At 42.2% G+C, this 14,684-nt stretch overlaps 1 protein-coding gene across 16 annotated transcripts in view; it reads left to right on the top strand.

Annotated features, from left to right (window-relative positions):
* Positions 1 to 14,684, top strand: part of DSN1 (DSN1 component of MIS12 kinetochore complex) — a 304,146-nt gene that overhangs the window by 205,792 nt on the left and 83,670 nt on the right. For all 16 annotated transcript variants that reach the window (XM_069231754.1, XM_069231763.1, XM_069231764.1 and 13 more), the window contains one exon: positions 7,278 to 7,365. In XM_069231754.1, coding sequence (XP_069087855.1) covers positions 7,278 to 7,365 — 88 coding nt within the window. The remainder of the gene's footprint in view (positions 1 to 7,277; positions 7,366 to 14,684) is intronic.

Genomic DNA, 14,684 nt, shown 5'->3' with positions numbered 1-14,684 from the left:
GCTGGTAGAAACTAGTCAGCCTACACTAGAAGTCGGGTATGTATTCAGGGGGCATCTCTAAGATGCCCTCTGGGTGTATGTTACAATAAATTGCACACTGGCATCAGTGTGCATTTATTGTGCTGAGAAGTTTGATACCAAACATCCCAGTTTTCAGTGTAGCCATTATGGAACTGTGGAGTTCGTGTTTGACAAACTCCCAGACCATATACTCTTATGGCTACCCTGCACTTACAATGTCTAAGGTTTTGCTTAGACACTGTAGGGGCATAGTGCTCATTCACATATGCCCTCACCTGTGGTATAGTGCACCCTGTCTTAGGGCTGTAAGGTCTGCTAGAGGGGTGACTTACCTATGGCACTCTGAGGTGAGTGCCATGTCGACTTAGTCATTTTCTCCCCACCAGCACACACAAGCGGAGAGGGAGTGTGCATGTGCTGAGTGAGGGGTCCCCAGGGTGGCATAAGACATGCTGCAGCCCTTAGAGACCTTCCCTGGCAGGGGTACCAGTTACAAGGGACTTACCGGAGTGCCAGGGTTGTGCCAGTTGTGGAGACAAAGGTACAGTTTAGGGAAAGAACACTGGTGCTGGGGCCTGGTTAGCAGGGTCCCAGCACACTTTCAATTCATAACTTGGCATCAGCAAAGGCAAAGAGTTAGGGGGTAACCATGCCAAGGAGGCATTTCCTTACAGGTGCCCACCTTCAAGATCTACAAATAAGTGCCACCTTGACTCAAAAGGACAAACAGCTGCACATAAACCAACTGGAGCTCAAAGCAGTAGATCTGGTGCTGAAGGCTTTCTTACTAAGGATTCGAGACTCAGAAATTCTTATCAGAACAGACAATACCACAAGTATGTTTTACCTAAACAAGAAGGGTGGCACAAAGTCCTTGCAGTTTTCACGACAGGCTCAGAACATTTGGAATTGGGCCACAGGAAATGGAATTTCTCTGAAGGCGGAACACTCGCCAGGATAAATCAATGTCCAAGCGGATACTTTGAGCAGGACGGTCATCCCGTATCACGAGTGGGAACTCGATCAAAAAGTTCTCGACCGACTCTTCCCGATGTGGGGTAGACCGAATCTCTACCTATTTGCCACATAAGAGAACCGGAAATGCCCATACAATGCAAGCTGGCATCCCCCCAAAAAATCATGGGGAAATGCGTTTTTGATGAGATGGTCAGGGGTTTATGCCTACGCTTTTCCCCCGATTCCGCTCATCCCCAGAGTGATCAACAAGATGAAGACAGAAGGGTGTCGCCTCCTGCTAGTAGCACCCAGGTGGCCCAGGCAGGTTTGGTTCACAGAACTCCTTATGTATTTGTAACAGCCATGTGTTCTACTCAGACAGATGCCAGCCCTGCTGACCATGCACCAGGGCCAGGTCAGGCATCCAGATCCATCATCTCTGCACTTATCGGCCTAGCTCCTGAATTCAATGAATACTCCACCGTGAATATCTCATCGGAATGTAGAGCAATATAAGCCAAGGCCAGAGCGGACACCACCAGTAAGACCTATAAACTTAAATGGAAGCATTTCTGTTTGTGGTGTGCTGCGGAAGGATTCCATCCTATCTCATCGCTCCTGGAACAATTACTTCCTTATTTGTTACACTTGGCAAAATATGGGCTTTCGTACTCCTCCATTCGGGTACATGTGGCAGCAATTTCAAGATATCATCGATCTCAGCACACCTCCTTGCTATATTCTACTAGGATTGTGAAGCAATTTCTCAGGGGTCTTTTTCGAGTTTTTCCACTGCTGCGTAAACCTCCACCATTATGGTCCCTAAACATAGTATTGGGACACCTCATGAAACCCCATTTTGAACCAGCCACTGGTCAGAGTTGAAATTCATCTCTTGGAAAACATCACTGTTACTGGCTCTCACTTCAGCAAAAAGAGTGAGTGACATACAGGCCTTCACCATCAAGGAGCTTTTTCTTCAGTTCACCCCTAATGGGGTCATACTTCGAACAAATCCTAAATATATTCCAAAAGTTCTTTCAAACTTCAATTTGAACGAGCCAGTGATTTTGAAAACCTTTTTTCCTAACCCACAAACAATAGCAGAGAAAGCACTGCATTCGCTGGATGTTAGGAGGTGTTTGAAATTCTTTCTTCAAAGAACACAGAGCATCTGGAAATCAGACAAGCTATTCGTAGCTTTTAGAGATGCAAGAAAGGGTTCCACGATATCTAAACAGACCATTGCCAGGTGGATCGGTCTAGCAATACAATTCTGTCATGCCCAGGCAGGAAAATCGCTCCACAGTAAGGTTAAAATCCACTCTACCAGGACGGTGGCCACATCAGTGACGCTCTTCGCAGGAGTGCCCTTGCAACACATTTGCAGGGCAGCGACATGGTCCCGCCAGCATACATTCACAAGGCACTACAGTCTCGATGAGACTAATAAAACGGACACGGCTGTTGGGCAAGCAGTGCTAAGGCATCTATTCCGTAAAGGTGAGCCTCTCTGGTCATCCCACCTTCCACTTGAAAAGGTATGTGATCTATGCTTTCCTAATCTAGTCGTCGTTGGTATTGTTATTATAATTATGGTTATTATTAGTATGGTTGTTATTTGGGTTATTATTATTATTAATATTATTATCATGATAATTATTTTGGTATCGAGGATTATTATTATCATTATTATTGTTATCTTTCTTGATGCGCTGATGTATTGCTATTCAATATTAGCTGGGAGTAGCATCACTCCTAGTATTATTCATGTTATCCCTAGTTTACACAATATTACTGCTTGCTGTCTAATTCAAGCATGTGAATCTATGAAAGATACAATAATGGAGAAGAAAATTAGTTACTTACCTGTAACTGTGGTTCTCCAGTATTGGCATCTTTCATAGATTCACATGCGACCCACCCTCCTCTCCGCAGAGACTCCCCTTAAACATAAACTTCCTGCTTCACACTCGTACGAGAAAATCTGAGGAAAACAGCCTCTGTTGGGAGTGTTCTAGAGTGTGCTGTTGCTTGATTGTTTGTAGCTCACGTTTGGTTCTTTTTATAAAAGAACATGGATAGGCTATAACAGTGCCTATTTGGGCCATTGGGATACTTACTGCTATATGTATTTGAGGTTACCGTGAGGCTCCCACCTCGACGATGGGGATGATTCAAGCATGTGAATCTATGAAAGATACCAATACTGGAGAACCACAGTTACAGGTAAGTAACTAATTTTCATACCCTGGAACATAGTTCCATTAGCACTGCTATAATCACTGGAGAATTCAATAATAGTTTACTTCAATGATTGGAGAATAAATTATCACGAGGATCTTTCTGACTCGTTATTTAAAGTTTCTCTTCCGGTAGTTGCCGATTGGTTGGACAGTAAGTAACCACAAAATCAATATATGTGCAAGCTACTATTTAAACTAGGATTTCCTACATTGAACGGCAGGTCTCCAGCCAACAAGCCGACATCTAAATCAGAAAGTATAATTGATTATACCCTCCTACACTTTACCTCTCTTTCAGCTTGTAAGAGCTACATGATCATTCCAAAGGAGGAGAGTGACTATGGTACACAACAAATCATATAATATTTTAACCACAAAACCTGGGAAATCAATAACCCCTACATACAAGACTCCCTAACCTTGATACATTAGAGAAATATCAGATGGTATGATGCCTTTGATGCCAAGATCCAACAACTGTGTGAGAAGAATTTTATCGCTGCAGGCCAATGATGTCGATCCTTCACTTGTCAGTTGGCTTAAAGAAGGGGAACAAACGCTGCAGTGAATTTCCTTTGTTTCCTCAAATGTTGTACATAGGCCAACTTCCCATTCAAACTCTGCTAACCAACTAATTTCATCTGTGACAAGAGGACATCGTAGAAAATTGTTACTGTTCCTAAAGAATCAATGCTCACTATCTCAAAACCTGAGAGTAAGTAACAAAAAAAGTGTTACAAAAAGAAAGTATGTGAGATCTACCGCACCCTCCAAGAAGTGGCATGGCAACAATTGCACTCAGTAATCACAACAAATAGTTATAAACTATTTTAGTCCTTAGTTGGTCATGGCATCAGTTCCCACAGAACTGGAAAAAACCATTTAATACTGTATAAGTAGAAATGTTATATTGACGACTTCAACGCTAAAGGCTCATTCATCATAAATGATCTTCCCTTTTATATGAATACAGATCTGCAAACCTCTCCTGACGAAATTACAGCACTAGATCATCAAACGTTGCCAGTCTGACAGACCCCAGTTTTTCGACCGTAATACTTCACAACCTTTTTTTTCCACGGGTCCCTCAGGCAGGTAAATTATGACTTAATTGAAGAGTGGAACAATACAACCATTCCACAAAAATAGAGTAAAGTAGGATCCAAAAAACTATAATCTTATAGCCCTCCTCAACGCCGATGGAAAATGTTTTGGTAAACCATCTCACTACTGGGCATTGAACAATAATCTAATTCCAGTTAATTAGTCTGAAACTCAGATCAGGTTGTTCGACAATAGACAACATTAGTACTCTCAAACGTTTGGCAAGCAAAGCATTAAAAAAAATCTCTCGTTATATGTATGCTACATTTGATAAAATCAATCAGAAAATAACTCTGGGGCCAGCTAATAAATTAGGGCATGAGTTATTCTTTACTTCAAATTTTGACATCTCTACGTGACAACACATGACTTCAGGTCAAACCCACAGGGTGAGTTCTGGCACCGAAGATGAGTAACGCACATGACCTAAAACTGGGTTGTATCCTTCCATTTGCCAGTACATCGAGGTAATCAACTGCAAAATTATCCCATTCTTCCCATAGGCATCTCCTGTCTTCAACGACCAGACAGTTATTGAGGTTAATAAAATATACATAAAAGAAATAAGGTTCCGTTTGAATCTTTGCTATTCCCTTGCTAATCTCCTATGCTGATGGCACGCAATTGGTGGTGTCCTTTAGCTCCAACTCTTTGCAAGACGTGTGTTCTCTATCCTCCTGCCTGCAAGCTGTAGCAGGTTGGATGACGAACAGCAAAATGCTATTAAACAACGACAAAACCGAGCTGATGATCCTGGGTAATAAGTCTGGCCCCATTCAGACTTTGGAGATTGATGTTTCCAGAGGAGTGCTTCCGGCTCCAAGGGAACATATTAGAAGCCTAGGGATATAATTGGACCCAGCTCTTACAATGGATCACCACGCCAAGCACATATCTGGTATTTGCTTTGGCCTTTTAAGACTCTTAAGGAAGGTTTTGCATATTCTTCCTCCTGTAGCTAAAAAGCTTATTGTCCAAGCTCTTACTATCTCTAGACTGGACTATGGAAACAGTCTTTTTGCCGGGTCACCCATATATGTTAAAAATAAATTACAGAGGGTCCAAAATGCGGCAGCCCGTTTATTATTAGATATCCCCAAAAGGAGCTCTGTAAAGGCAGGATTGAATCTATTACATTGGCTACCCGTGGAGCAACGCATTAAGTTCAAGGTTTTGTGTTGTACCCACAGATCCCTCCACAACAGGGGCCCCCAGATTCTGAGAACCCTCTCCTCTCCCGACAAGCCTAAGAGAGATCTGAGGTCAGCCTCAGTTGCCCTTGCTAGCCTCCCCAGAATAAAGAAATCTAGATGGGGAGGTGCCACTCTTGCTCATCAAGGGGCCAAATTATGGAATTCTCTTCCCTTTGGCCTTCGTATAACGACCAATGAATATAAATTTTGGAAATCTCTAAAAACTTGGTTGTTCTAGGCACTGGGTTTCCTCTTCCCTCTGTACTGGTCTGTAGTCCTCTAGCGCTGGGAAGCCTGTTGGTAGACATGCGCTCTACAAATAAGATAACATAACATAACATTCCACACCACATAGCAAAATATGACTGGGGCTATCTTTGATCATCATGTCTGACTGCATTGCTGCTCAGGAACATTCCTTAAAACACCTGATATATAAAGAATTATCAGTGTTACAAGTGCCAATGACATAATTGAGCCTTGGAGTAGTTGAATTTGAACACAGCAAGAATCTTTGACTTGTACATTAGACCCTGGTTAAAAAAAAAACTTGAGAGTTCACCTTATGTGCATTCCATTATCCCAAGTCAAAGGCTCCTGGAACACTCAGTACTTACCATCAAAGTCATGCCTTCTCTATGGCTTGAACTAGTCTATAGAATTAATTATTTTTTGTCTTCTGCTATTGGATCCAAGGGAAAAAACACTTAGGTGGTCATTTGGAATATGGCGGTGTGGCCAATGCCGGCAGAGGGTGGGTAAAACTGCCAGCCGGCATGGCGGGCCACACCTCCACATTAAGGACACCTTGAGGGCCGCCATCGGCAGCCCTCACTCACCGCCAGGCTGCCTCCATCAGGCAGCCTGGCGGCGGTCAGAATCATTATCTGACAGGGCAGCGGTGCTGCCCCTCGGATAATGATCCCTAATCCTCCAGCCTTTCCCTGGCGGGGAAACCTGCAAGGGCAGTGCAGGGGCCCTGGTGCAGTGCCCCATCACGCAGGTCGGCGGGCAGTGATCTGCGCGACGGGTGCAGCTGCACCCGCCGCACAGAGGCATTGGCGGCAATGTCCCGGCCAGAAATTCCTGTGGGCCGGCGGGCGGAAACAATGTTTCTGCCCGCCGGCCCACAGGAATGTTATTTATGCGGCCGGTGGTTTCGACCGCTGTGCTCATAATGAGGGCCTTAGTCTGGTTTCTTTAAAGTACATGTAGAACAGTTCAAGAAGCAGTTGAGTATTGCTTTTCATCTAAAGGCAGCCAGTTTATTGGGAAGCTGACCGAATTATTAGACCTTACTTACCGCTGTCTTTTAAAATAGCATTTTACTATGTTGGTCACTATAGAAGCCTTCTCATTTTATCTTTTAATGTATTTCTATAAGGCATAGTCTCTGTTTTGATCACTGTTTTTAGTATTGTAATTGATATTTTCCTGTTTCTATATAATACATTTCATTTAAGTCCCAGTGGTGGGGTGGTTGTGCAGGACACACAAATATTTTTCACAAATCGTAAAATGGATGTATGGTCAGTGGTTGTTAATATCAGTTCTGCCTGATAAATACATGTCCCAAATATACAATGAAGCATCTAGCCCGTATCTAATTTGTCTCTTTGATAAAAGGTTTCTGGTAGCGCTTCAGCATAAGCATTTATGACATCTCTACACCATTTTCCGCAAGTTCATATAAGAACGGTGGACCTTGCACGTTTCTATTTTTTTAAATTTCTTTCTATTTTTTTCTTTATTGTAGTTTCATCAATCACACAGGAACTGAACCATTTTACTGAAAGGCTGCAACGTGACGGGACCTTACAAAGGTGCACGGAAGAACCTAGCAGGTCTGCTACACATTCCCCATTATAAAATGGTCAAGTACTTTGAAATTTGTTATATGTTTGCTGCCTTTAAGCCATTCTCAATAATTCAAGCATATATTTAGAAACTGCGTAACATTTAATTGTGTTAAGATGGGGAAAATGTTTCCATACCAAGGGTAACACTTAATTTGTATTTGCACTGAGAGATTTGCTCAGAATTAAAGGGATTGATTTAAAAAAGTAGAAAAATAAACATTTTCAGCTCCATGTTTTCACAGAATTAAAACTTCCCTAGCTGTTGTAACGGAAAGTTTCAATTCTGTTAAGGACTCGGAGGCAAGGATTTGTCTTTGCTTTGCAGACAGTAAATTTTCACAGAAGCCATAAAAAACATTGTATAAAAACTAACACCCCTAAGAGTCAATCGGAGATTGCGACAATAACATTAAACAGTCAAAAATGGCAGGCACAACAAAGTCCATCAACACTTGTTTATGCTGCTTCTTTTCTTCGTGTGAATCATGCCAGCCTTTTGTGCACACAAATCTTGTTTGGAGCCGTAAAGTCCAAATAAAAGTCCAATTTAGAACCATATCCTCAGAATAACCGGTGTACACATCATGTAAAAAAAACAGGTCAATAAGCAGTGCAGGACATAATGCGATTTAAGAAAGAAAACAATCAAAATGCATCAGATAACTCTTTATTTACTGAATATGGGGAGGGACAGACATCCGAGAATATTTTCTTGCAGCAGGATAATCCTTTCCTCCAATTCCTTAATAGAATTGAAACTTTCCAACAAGGAAATTTTCCATTTTGTGTTTGGGCCGGAGGCGAGGATTATCCTAGTTCGAAGCTTATCCACCAGTAATTGAGCTATATCTACCACCGGCTTAAAGTAAATTGATTGATAGTGAAATCAGTGGACCAATCCGCCAGATTTATGATATCCTCCAATCGAGCACCAAGCTGAAAAGCATTGGAAGCCTTCGCACCTCTGGCGAAATGAGTCCCAAGCAATGCCACGTTAATTCCGACTTCACTCATGACCGAACTGGCCCATGATGCAATTGTGGGAGAAGAGAGCGCCTTATGTGGCTTTCGTAAGGCATTCAAGAGTTGTTGCTCACCTGGTGGACGTGAATCCTCCTTCATTTCTTCATAAGCCTTCAAGCACTGAACCACACATAATTTGAGGGAATCAACAAAGGCGGGGTAAGAGATTACTCTTGTATGAGACTTGTGTGCCTGCTAACAGAAAAGAGACCCACTGAGAGGAAAATACTGTACTTGTAAAATTCAGGGCTGTAATATCTGAGAACCTACGGCAGGTATCCAGGCAAAGCAACATGTCTAATTCAGCAGAAAGTTCATTTCTGAATAAAAATTGATTGGGTCGACAGGAAAGAAAAATTAGGGACTTGGTTGACATCCTAAAGAGCAGAGTACATGGCTCAGGTGGTGTAGTGATATTTGTGTTTTGACCACTTACTCCATGTCGCACCACTTTGCACTTGGCTTAGCTGTCCACCATCACACTAGCAATCACAAGTTAAAGAATCCATTTGTATTCAGCTTAGCCTTAGCTTCACCGCCATGTCAAAAGTGCGAGTATCTTTCTGTACAAAACTTGTTATGCTATGTTTTTTCTATTCTACGTTTCTGCTTGTTCTTTTCTCGCCAAAGGGCTAGGACACAACGTGGAGGAGTCAGTCAGTCAGTCAGCATGATACGGATGTACTAAAATGATGTTTATGGTACAGCAGGGAACGGCTTAGGTTTGGGAGAGACACCTTGGGAAACTGGCCAGTTCCAACCTGTTTCTTTCAACACCCACCTAAAATAGTCAGCATTTTTTTAAAACTTCTTGCTGAGCAGGAGATTATTTTTTATTTTTTTTAATCTCCTTCCTCGCTTGTTTAATGTATATAAGAGACCCTGGTCAACAGTGGGAGATTGAGACGTCGAATGCCTGATACATTTCCCGTGAGCGTAGATTTATCTCTTTCTTGTTGCAGTCGCACCGGGGTCAACGACTTGCGGGCAGGGGAAGGATGAAGCACCAGATAGGCCCCACGGGGATGCATTTTTATTAATTATTTGCTTTGCATTGTGTACGAATATATATATATCAATATAGGTGTTTGTATCTTTGCATATATATATTTGCTGTTTATAGATTGAAGATTCTTTGTACAAGTTCTCACTTTATTGTTGCACATTTTAAAAGTGCACTTTCGGTTATACTGACCTTCCTTCACGAGTCTTGCAAGGAGATATAATAAATGTCTTCTTCAGACTAAGAAGTGCATTCCAGTGATTCTTTTTGACTCCTCTCAGTGTGTGTATTTTGGCTCAGTCAGCAGTGAAGCAAAACAGCTACCCACACCAAATTTGGGTCCTTTTTTCCAACATCCTAGGAATTCTAGAGGTACCCAGAGTTTGTGGGGTCCCCTGAAGGAGCCCAAGAAATTAGCCAAAATACAGCAAAAAATGAGTTTGTTTAAAAAAAATAAAAAAAAGGTCTGCAGAAAAAAGGCTTCTGGTTTTCCCCCTGAAAATGGCATCAACAAAGGATTTGCAGTGCTAAAATCACCATCTTACCACAGACATACTTGAATCAGAGAACCACATTTTTCAACACAATTTTGGCATTTTACTGGGACATACCACATTTCTTACTATTTTTTTGTGCTTTTGGCCTCCTTCCAGTTAGTGACAGAAATGGGTGTGAAAACAATGCTGGATCCCAGACAGCTAAACATTTCTGAAAAGTAGACGAAATTCTGAATTCAGCAAAGGGTCATTTGTGTAGACCCTTCAAGGTTTTCCTACAGAAAGTAACAGCTAAAATAAAACAGATATTGAAATTGAGGTGAAAAACTGTCATTTCTCTCCACGTTTTCCTAGTTAACTTTTTCCAACTATGGCAGATTTTTTAAAGCACTATAACGTTACGTCTGCTGGACTCTTCTGGTTGCAGGGATATATAGGGCTTGTAGGTTCACCAAGAACCCTAGGTTCCCAGAGCCAATAAAGCAGCTGCACCCTGCAATGTGTTTTCATTGTATACCTGGTATACAGCACCTAGGGAAACCTACCAAACCTGTGCATTTTTTAAAACTAGACACTTAGGGGAATCCAAGATGGGGTGACTTGTGGGGCTCGCACCAGGTTTTGTTACCCAGAATCCTTTGCAAACCTCAAAATTTGGCCCAAAAAAACACTATTTCCCCTCACATTTCGGTGACAGAAAGTTCTGGAATCTGAGAGGAGCCACAACATTCCTTCCACCCAGTGTTCCTCCAAGTCTCCCGATAAAAATAGTACCTCACCTGTGTGCCCGCTAGGTCTAGTGCCCGCGACAGGAAATGCCCCAAAACACAATTTGGACACAGCAAAATTACATTTACAAAACTACCTGTTTTTGTAAGGAGGGGGCACCTGCGTTCATGGTCCCAGGTGCTGCAATCATCTAGGGAAACCTACCAAACCCAGACATTTTTTTAAACTAGACACACGGAGGAGTCCAGGAAGGTGTCTACACCGTTCAGTAGTTAGAAATTAGCATTTAAAAAGTGTTTGTCTGGGAATGAAGAGGTTACATTTTAGAAATATCTGGTTTGTTAATCCACAGATCCATGGATTCACAAATCCAGTTCAAGAAAATGAAAGCACATCATTGGATTAGAGAGCCATGTTCTCCCATCGTCCATTACAAATGTGTGGATTCAGCTTCTGGCTCGTGAATCTGCCCCACCTTGATTGGCTGGCCTTCACTGAAAAATCTGTTGTGGCCAGCATTACCCAACATGACTCACTGAGCACTGTGCTGTGTAAAGTAAGAACAAGAAGGGCTTAAGGGAACAGAGTGAACCTACCTTGACTTTCAGGCACATATGGACCCTCCTAGCATTAAATTGAATATCAAAACAACAATTTGTATTACAGGATATTGGGCATCCTTTGCTAGACTTAATAGTCCTAGAGCCTTCCTGGGATCTCAGAATTGGCAGTGTTTGCACAGGAGTCCCAAAAACTTTGAAAACAAAGTATTTTAAAGAACTTGGAGTGCAACAGCTGCACTTCGCAAACCACCACTTTGCGTAGCCTTCAGCCAGGTGCAGTGACACCAGGCCCTGAAGTCCAAAGTAGGAGTGTAAGGAACAGTTAGATGTGGAATAAGATGAAACAAAAATCACCAGGGTTAAAAATACAAAGATTAAATTGAAGTAATTGTTTGCTTTGGTTATAAGACCCTAATTTAACCCAGAAATTCACTGGAAAAACTACATTTTAAAGGAGTTATGTTTAAATACCTACAAACTACTGAAATTAACCAGTTATGGCTAGGTAAACTAACCACAGTTCTTGCGTCTATAACCTTGCTAATGACCCTATAATATGGCATTCATGTAACGTTAAATGACACCATTGATGTCATCATTGATAACTCAAATTACATCATCAATGGCATCACTGATAACAATGCCAAATCACCGAATAAAATGATGGACTGAGTGCTGACATTTGTCAAACACTCACCCCCAGTTACAGATCTGGGTTTAATCCATTGTTATTTTGCTCGCCACGTCACCCCAGTTTGGACCCATCCATATGCAAATCAGTCTTGATCCTGTTCCTCATGGGAACAGTCCAGCCTGAGATGCCAAGCCAGGTCCTCCCTGGACTGAAAACAAGCATCCTGGGACCAGTTTCGAGGTATCTCCACTCTTCATCCAGGCTAGCTTGAGTCCAGTGGTGCAGCGAGCAAGGGACCCACGTCTGGGCCAATTAGGACGCACATGCGAAAACACTGCTAGTAACACATGGTATACCGAAATGTAAACGGGTTTCTGGACAGCACGCAAATGAGCCATGCTTAAAAGAGACATAGAACCTATTGTCAAGTCAGTTGTATGAAGATACATATATATATGTATATCATGAGTCATTACATTGCCGGTAGGTTAGTGTCTACCTACCAGCAGTGTAATAATGCTTGTGATGTATGCCTGGGCACTGCCACAAAGATGAATATCATCAGCTCACTCTAAATCACACTTCAGGCAATTGCTCTTTCCTTGGATAGCTATTTTGGTAAAACTTTTGTGGGTCCAGTTGCCCGGTATACAGTAAACAAGTGGTTCCGCCGCAAGGGGGCAGGTTTAACCACAGACCAAAGAATCTTCATAGAGGCCTGCCAGTAATAAAGAAGGTCTAGGGCAGGAAATACAAGATCCCATCCCTCTGTAGAGGGGGGAGAAGATGCATCTTCAGCTTGTAGGAGTACCCAGTACCACTTTGAAACCTCTTTTTTTTTTGGCTCTGTGGACCCGTGATTTCCCTCTCCCAAGCTGTGGAGCACCTGCCCTCCGGTTCCCCATGCACCTAACCTTTAATCTGCACATGTTTAAATCTGGACAATTTAGCATTAGTTGCTTCAGTTAGAGATTCCCAAGAGCTAAAGGAACCCCCACTTACTAGCTGTCCCCACTGCACAATTCTTTACTCTATCAGTGGCTTGGCTAATACATGAGACATATCGGGGTACCGGGAGAATTCCAGATTGGGGCCAACTCACTATAATACGGAATGCCCAATCTCATTCTTATTGTAGACCAGATGCTGCAAGCATTATAGAGAACTTTTAGCTTAACTTTTTTGTAGTATCTGAGGTGACCAAATTTATAAAGAAACTGTATACCCTGGTCCCAGAAACACCCTGTCAGTGCCTGAAGTCAAGGGGCTAGATATTCCTTAGAGAGGAGTGATCTGATATTTTTCAGCTGGAATGCCCAATAGTAAAACTGAACATCCGGAAGTGCTATTCCCCCATCTAGCTTTTTCTTCCTCAATTTTTTCCAAGCTATTCCGGGGTTTTTAATAAGATCAGATAAAACAAACTAGTTCCCCCTGCAGTTTCCTTAGCCATTCAGTTTTAAAAGATAATGGGATAGCATTAAAAATAATGAGAATGTTGGCAGTACCACCATTTTTATTAGATTTGTTCTGCCGAACATAGAAAGACGTAAATGTGACCATTGAACGGGTAGCTTCTTAGTTTCCCTAAGGCGCTGCATAAAATTCACTTGGGCCATCTCTGCCAGGTTCTTGACCATTTTAACCCCTAGATATCGAATTTCATCTTTCTCTAATGGGTTATCCGATGGCCATTCCAAGTCATTAGTTCAGATTTATTTATATTAACTAAATAACCTGAGATCCCTCCAAAGCTAGCAATAATTTCCCAGAGTGCCAGGAAAGCACATTGGGGGTTCTGTGTATATATCCGGAGGTCATCCGCGTAGAGGGCTTCCTTCAGGACCTAATCATGATACTGAAAAGGTTTAATTCTCTGATCTGCCCTGATTCTCCTAGCCAGGGGTTCAGTATAAAGATTAAAGAGAAGAGGAGAGAGAGGACAGCCCTACCGAGTGCCCCGTTCAATTTTAAAATGTGAGGATAGGATGTCGTTATCCAGAGCCCGAGCAGAGGGAGCCTTATAGATAGCTTTGATAGCGTTATGAAAGTTATCTCCCAAATTGTTGTGGTCCATTACCGCCTACAGAAAGTGCCAACTCACTTTATTGAACGCCTTAGCTGCGTCAATTGTTAATATAGTTGGAGGCATATTCATAGTAGCTGGCAAATCGATTGCAGCAACTAAGTCATGAGTTAAGTCTCCTAAATATTGATTTCTCATAAATCCTTTCTGATTAATATGCACTAAGTCACCAATCACCTTATCCAACCTCCTAGCAAGTATTTGGGTAAAAATGTTATAATCATTACTGAGCAGTGAAATGGGTCTATAAGACTCGAATCTTCTGGCGTCTTTCTGGGGCTTTAGTATTAAGGCTATGATAGCTTCATTCCAAGAGGGCGGAACCGGAAGGGAATCTATAAAGATCGAATTCATCAACTGCGTCAAAACTGGCGCAATCTCTTCTCTCAAGAGTTTATATACTTCTGCTGGTATCCCATCTGGTCCAGACGCCTTCCCATTTTTCAAGCCAGCAATAACACTACTTACCTCACTAAGGAGAAAGCATTGATTAAGGCTCAACTTCTTAGCTGGTTCTAATCTGGGGAGTGTGTCCCCCTTTAGCCAATTTTCAATTGCCTCCGCTGAGGTCTCAGAGTCATCTCTGTATAGTGTAGAAAAAAACTTGACAAATTCTCCTGCGATTTCGTGATCTTCTGAGGAGGTTCTGCCCGTTTCAGCTGGTATTATTCCTTTAATCTTATTCCTAACCTTGTTGGACCTCGTCTTCCATGCTAATAACTTGCCACAGCCTTCGCCATATTCATAATGCACCAGTTTACTAGTTTCC

The sequence above is a fragment of the Pleurodeles waltl genome, chromosome 4_2 (genome assembly GCF_031143425.1).
Source record: "Pleurodeles waltl isolate 20211129_DDA chromosome 4_2, aPleWal1.hap1.20221129, whole genome shotgun sequence".
In the NCBI taxonomy this organism is placed as follows: Eukaryota; Metazoa; Chordata; class Amphibia; order Caudata; family Salamandridae; genus Pleurodeles; species Pleurodeles waltl.
Note: the sequence above shows the minus strand (reverse complement) of the source record. Positions and strands in the feature narration are given on the sequence as shown.